The sequence below is a fragment of the Nanorana parkeri genome, unplaced genomic scaffold (genome assembly GCF_000935625.1).
Source record: "Nanorana parkeri isolate BGI_ZX_2015 unplaced genomic scaffold, ASM93562v1 scaffold307, whole genome shotgun sequence".
Taxonomy (NCBI): Eukaryota; Metazoa; Chordata; class Amphibia; order Anura; family Dicroglossidae; genus Nanorana; species Nanorana parkeri.
Window position 1 is genome coordinate 1,226,276 of NW_017306575.1, and position 6,796 is coordinate 1,233,071.

Sequence of the window (6,796 nt, forward strand, 5' to 3'; positions counted from 1 at the left end):
TGATAAAATAAATGTGTGTACCTGAGCCACACAGTCACATTTTAGACTGCACTGGAAAAAATACAATGTTCTACATCAGTACAGCTGTGTATTAAACTAAAAGGTGGTTTCTTAAGATTATCATGCAGACAGTCATGAAGAGGTAGACAGCATGATGCAAAACAAACCTTAGGGCGCTATTTACCTACTCCCTTACTACAGGACAACTAATGTAGTTGCAGTGGTGTCAACTACTCTTGGGCCACTGAACCTTCCCACACCTATGGTAGGGACTCCGAGGCTTCAGCTAGCTGCTCCTGAGCTCAGGTAGTGGGGCCTTTAACCTTATTTCTGAGCCAAGATCATCATAAGGCTCCCTGTAACCAGGAATAGCAAGTGTGTGCCCATTAATAACGGGTGGAGTTGTGAAGGGTGCTGAGTGATAAAACCATCACACTGCACCCTGCATGGCATCATTCCAAGGCCCAGGACACAAAAAGTATGCTCCTGAACACTACCCAGCAAGGCACTCGCATTACTGTGATCACTTTTCAAACAATTCACAGTAAACCTTCAAATCTAATAAGACAGCAGAATCCCGCATTTCGGGTATATTCTCAGAAATACACACGCAAATCATAGAGATGAAAAGTGTAAGCCTTATATAAATGAATAACTGTGCACCTCCATCATAAATGTGATCAAAAGAACAGTATTTAAAAAGAAAAGGAACGGCTTTTCTCCATTCAGGTGGCAGTAGTTAGCAGCACATTCTATAGAAGTCAGGACTGAAAAAATTCAAAGTATAGGCCTTTAAAAATCTATGATAAAAGGCAACAATTCTTATTAAAAAGTAGAAAGATCACAAAGTACAAGGTTTATAGGGCATGTAACATTCATCGATGGAATGCTTATAAATTAATGACTTCAAACTCATACCCTCGTAATACAGTAATAGAATAACTAAATGTGTTACACTGGTAGCAGAAGAGTAGAGACAAGTTCATAATGAAACAGTCAGTCATCGTGACACTACTGAACTAATTGAATTGTAAGACGTGCCACTGTTACAGCTGGCGGCATAGGCTTCCTGTCCATGCACATCCAAATTCACTCGAAAAACAGAGGATGATTTCAGCAGGAAGTCTGCTGCATCCCGTCGTCCCAGTTCTCTCAGTTTTGACATTAATATTGCTATGGTGCCCTCAGTAGCATTTCCCCATTCTTGAAGAAGAGCACAGATAGGACTCTCTGTAAAACCTCGCTGTGATGTACTGCTGGCATTATATTTGGCAACTAACTCTGGAAGGCCCAAATTCATGGCTAGAAGACACCAGTCCTTGCCCATAGGATCTGGAGCATCAAGAAGTCGACTGAGTTTCCGCCTAACAAGAATGTTCAGATCCGACACGTGATGATCCATGCCTAGGCTTCCTTGAGAATAAATCTCAAGGCACCCAAAGCATAATATGCTGCTAAAACTTTCTTTGTATCCAGCCATTGTATTTGCCAGTGCAGTATCCTTTTGAGCCTGGGCTCGGAAAAAGTCTCTTGGCTGATAAACCATTACCGGCTCATGGTGTTCTCTTAGCTGCTGGGGGCTTAAGTAATGTTTAGCAGTTAAAAGTCCTGGCAAGGTTGCTGCAAATAAGTTATCAATGATACTGCAAATAGATTCTTGAAGTAAACAACACTTAATCTTCTCAGTTTCTAGTCCTCGCACATGCACTTCAATTCCTTGACCATTGTTGACTAGCAACACCAAAACCTCAGCCCCTCTGTTAGCCAGCTTACACCCGTTTACCCACAAACGTATGTCAGCATCACCTTCAGTGCTCTGGTGGTGTATCCACCTGCAGAGGTTGACTTGAACTTTATGGAAAATCCCACAGGGAAAAGGAGTAAGGTGTTCCACAGGAACAATTCTAACACCTCCATATATTAAGATGTCCTCCTCTTCATCAGTCCACGACCTGTGCAGGCTATCCGTTTTTATAAGGGCAGGGATATCTACCATTGTCCCACTGCTCAGGTCTCGAGCACAAATGTCCATAGCATCTAAAATTTGTACGAGTTCATCCACATCACTGTCTGAAACCAGGCGTTGGATATCCTCCATGGTATACCTTCCTCTATAGTGGTGAAGGGCTTTTGGGTTCTCGACAGACAGCAGCTTCCCAAGAACATTTGAACACAGCCATCTTGGATCCAGAAGCACCACACCTTGGACGGTATCGCTTTGCATGATGTTTATCTGTGTATAAAACACACATTAATTAGTAGGTGTTTATTTTGCTTGCTCTGCAACTACACAGAAAGTATGTAAATACACAGGCCATGAGCACCAAATACAATTGCATTTTTTGTGTGAGTACAAGTATTGTTCTACTGATAGGTACACAACACATTTGGGAGAAGAAACTACTTACTTCTCCCATGCTGTGCAGCTGCTGGGCTAGATTCCTGACATCATCTTCAGTTGCCAGTGGATTTAATTGTTCCTGCACATCATAAACAAATTGTTGAAATGAAAGCAGCTGGTTGGGTCCATTCTGCTTTCTCCAGGGTGGAAGAGTTGAGAGAACCTTCTCACATAAAGCGGTCATTGGAGGGCAATCCTACAACAAAAAAAGACATGGTAGATATTTAAAAAAAAAAACTACCTACAAGAGCTTGTTCGCTGCCGTGCGAATAGACATACTATTAGGATAAATTGCTCTGCTCATGTTATTATTTCATGATACAACTGAGCTGGAAATTTTTTCAAGTGACATAATGTGACAGTCCGTCAGTATTATTATTATTATACAGGACTTATATAGCGCCAACAGTTTGTGCAGCGCTTTACAATATAAAGGAAGACATTACAATTACAATACAATTCAAGACAAGATGGTAAGGAGGGACCTGCCCGTGAGGGCTTACAATCTAAAAGGGAGGGGCAAGTGATACATGAGGAGGTAACTGTGTGGGGATGATTGTTTGAGAAAGTGATTGTTCAGTGGTTAGGTTGAGGTGGGATAGGCTTCCCTGAAGAGCAGTCAGTGTGGGAGATAGACGGACAGGTTTGGGTAGAGAGTTCCATAGGATGGGAGACACTCTAGTGAAGTCCTGGAGGCGAGCATGAGAGGAGTTGATGAGGGAGCTGGAACGCAGGAGATCTTATGAAGAGCGGAGGAGACGGTTAGGGTGATGCTTTGAGACCAGGTTTGAGATGTAGCCGGTGCAGAGTTGTGGATGGCTTTGTACGCGGTTGTTAATATTTTGAATTTTATCCTTTGGGCTATAGGAAGCCAGTGCAGGGATTGACAGAGGGGGTTGCAGACACTGAGCAGTTGGTTAGGTGAATGAGTCTAGCAGCTGCATTCATGATAGACTGAAGGGGGGATATCCTATGTAGTGGAAGGCCAATGAGGAGGGAGTTGCAATAGTCCAGACGAGAGATAACAAGGGAGCGGATGAGTCATTTTGTGGTTTCATTGGTGAGGAAGGGGCGTATTTTGGAGATGTTACGAAGGTGAAGGCGGCAGGATTTGGATAGTGATTGGATGTGGGGAAGAAAGGTGAGGTCCGAGTCAAGAATGACACCTAGGACCTCGGCATGGGGGGAGGGCTGGATAGTTGTGTTATCTATCTCAAGGGAAAAGTTGGGGGAAGGTACACGGGCGGGAGGAAATATCATGAGCTCAGTTTTGAAAGGTTGAGTTTTAAGAAATGTTGTGACATCCAGACGGATATGTCAGTTAGTAGATTAGTGACACGCAAGGACACAGAGGGTGCGAGTTGTGGAGCAGAGAGATAGCTTTGAGTGTATTGGAAGCCATGTGAGGTTATTAACTGACCAAGGGAGGAGGTGTAGATAGAGAAGAGAAGGGGTCCAAGGACAGAGCCTTGGGGGACCCCTACAGAAGGAGGAAGGGAGGAGTTAGATTTGTAGGTGACACTAAAGGAGCGCTTAGACAGGTAAGAGGAGTACCATGAGAGAGCAGAGTCTTGTAGGCCAAGTGAGTTGAGTTTTTTGAGGAGGAGCCGGTGGTCCACAGTGTCAAAAGCAGCAGAAAGGTCTAAAATCAAGAGTAAGGAGTAGTGGCCATTGTGTTTAGCTGTTATTAAGTCATTAGTGAGTTTTAGGAGGGCGGTTTCAGTGGAGTGTTTGGGGCGAAAGCCGGACTGTAAGGGATCGAGAAGGTTGTTGTCAGCGAGGTGGCGCCTCAGGCTGCTGTAGATAAGGCGTTCTAGGAGTTTGGAGGTGAATGGCAGTAAGGAGATTGGTCTGAGATTGTTGAGGTCAGTAGGGTCCATTGATGTTTTTTTGGGTATTGGGGTAACCAGGGCATGCTTTAGAGGGGAGGGAAAGATTCCAGTAGAGAGGGAGAGATTGAAAATGTGAGTAAGAGAGTGTAGGATAGAGCAAGAGGGTGACTTAAGTAGTGGTGAGGGAACAGGGTCAAGGAGGCAAGTGGTCAGGTGGGTGTCAGAAAGAAGCTTTGTAACCTCTGTGGTGACTGGGTCAAAAGAGGAGAGTGACAAGTGTGATGGAGGGTTTGGAACATTAATTGGGGAAGGTGACTGCACAGTGGCGTTCTGATCTCGGATTGTATCTATTTTGTTTTTTAAATTAATGGCAATGTCCTGGGCAGTCAGCGAGTTAGTAGGTGGTGGCGGTGGGGGACATAGTAGAGAGTTAAAAGTGGAAAAGAGTTGACGAGGTCTGGATGAGAGTGTGTTAATGAGAGTGACAAAATAAGTCTGTTTGGCAGCACGGAGAAAGGAATTATATTTTAGGAGGGCAGCTTTGTACAGGGTGAAGTCTTGAAGAAACCTAGTTTTTCGCCACAGTCGTTCAAGAGCGCGGCTTTGTCTTTTTAGATGTCTGGTTTCTTTTGTTTGCCACGTTTGTAGTGGACGTGGTCAAAGTCTGCGTGTAGTGAGGGGAGCCAAAGTGTCTAGGGAGGATGAAAGTGAGCTGTTGAAGACAGAAATAGCCAGGTCAGGGCAGGACAGGGGTGAGATTTTGTCATAGAGGTAGTAAGTAGCAGAGTAGAGAAGAGAAGGGTCGAGGTGGCAAAGGTTTATCCGGGTGACAGTGTGCCGTGTAGGTGTATTCAGTAGCATGAACACAGCAGTTTTTGTTTTTCTGAGTTCCCCCTCTGTCACAGTTTTATTACTTGTTGATCCTGCCAGTAGATCTGCTATTTTTCCATGTTCTGTAACATACTAAACTGTAGAGGCAAAAAGTAGCAGTTCTAGGGGTAGGGATAAACCATTTAGTCTTACAACAGTCTGATTTTACTCAAATAGTTTAAACAAAAAAACTATTCCTGTAACTCCTGTTGGTTAGAGTTAGGCATTAATTTGTTTGCCTCTTACCTAATCCCTTAGTCCTGCCAAGACTACTCTGTCCATACAATTACAGGAATTGAAAACAAAAAAAACCAAACAGATCTACCGACAGGATCCACAGGTAATAAAACTGTTATGGGGAAGGAGGAGTGGGCAGGGTTGAGGGAGGGGACATGGGACTAGGAAAAACAACAACTGCTGTGTTAATGCTTTTGACAGAAGACACCATATATGCCGTTTGCATTTCACCCCTTGTGGTCACTGGATCCTTAAGCTCCAAAACCATTTTTTTTCCTGGAAGACTAAGGAAAAAAAAAATTGTGAAACTGCAGACACTTCCCTTTTAAATAAACAAAATCCAATATGCAAGTGTTAAGGTAAAAAAGCCATTGTGTGCAGATCTAGTTCAGTTGAAAACAAACAATTGAGCAATGTGGCCAGCAGAGGGTGCAAGAGGCACATTGGTAACATTGCAGCTACACAAAGACTACATCACATAAACAGAATATACACAAGGATGTTATTTTTCATGTTATGTACTGAGCCATCAAGAAGATCTTTAGTAATATAATCCTGACACTACAAGTATTGTGATGCATAATCCTGTATATAAAGACCATGGTAAGTGCTTTTACTGTGTGTATATTATGAGAACATGAATTCTCTGACAACATGAATTCCAGCAGGGCTTTGTTTTTTTTTTTTTTGACCACATCTGTGCTAAATACAATGCACATTTTAAAGTATTTTTGCTCAGAAGCAAATTATCATAATCACAGGGAAGACACTGAGGGGGGGATTTATCAATACTGGAGCAGACAGAATCTGGAGCAATTGCCCATTGTAACCAATCAGCTTCTCTCTTCAGTCTGCTCAGTTAAGCTTTGAAAATGAAAGTGAAAAGCTGATTGGTCGCCAAGAGCAACTGCTCCAGATTCTGTCTGCTCCAGTTTTGATTAATTCCCCTCAGAATGTTTGGTTCCTATATATAGTACATAGTGCGGTGTCTTCCCTCTTGAAATTCGACAGATTCTGAGCAGACTAACTGGCAAATGTATAATTCTATTGGCTACAGGCATGGAGAAGGCAGGGAATAGGATACACCAAGGTACACAATAATAATCAATCTTTGGGAGTCATTAGTGGCAAAAATATAAACTCTGCAGCCCATCCTTTCCCTAATGAGGGAATCAGTCTTTATTGCAGTTAGAGAACAACTCCAGAAAAAATATGTTCATTTAAAATGCCACCCCCTAGATCACTAGCTGTTCTTTACAATTTATTCATGCCGGGAAGTATAGTTTTTCCTATACTTATGGCACGTTGACAGAGGACTTGCAGCTCTCCCACACAGAAGAGGGGAGAGGAGGGGAAGGGGAGAGCAGGTTAGACAGCGACAGGGAAGAGGAGTGGCAGGCAGTGACGGAAGAAGAAGGTGGACAGTGATATGGGAAATAAGCGGCAGACAGTGACA

General features: G+C 43.2%; 1 protein-coding gene across 1 annotated transcript in view; it reads right to left on the minus strand.

Moving 5' to 3' along the window:
- Window positions 1-213: 213 nt before the first annotated feature.
- DAPK1 (death associated protein kinase 1) overlaps window positions 214-6,796 on the minus strand; it is a 155,064-nt gene continuing 148,481 nt past the window's right edge. Inside the window, exons 25-26 of the mRNA XM_018557873.1 lie at window positions 2,409-2,597; window positions 214-2,233 (exon numbers count right to left, since the gene is read on the minus strand). Coding sequence (XP_018413375.1) covers window positions 1,001-2,233; window positions 2,409-2,597 — 1,422 coding nt within the window. The 3' untranslated portion in view covers window positions 214-1,000. The remainder of the gene's footprint in view (window positions 2,234-2,408; window positions 2,598-6,796) is intronic.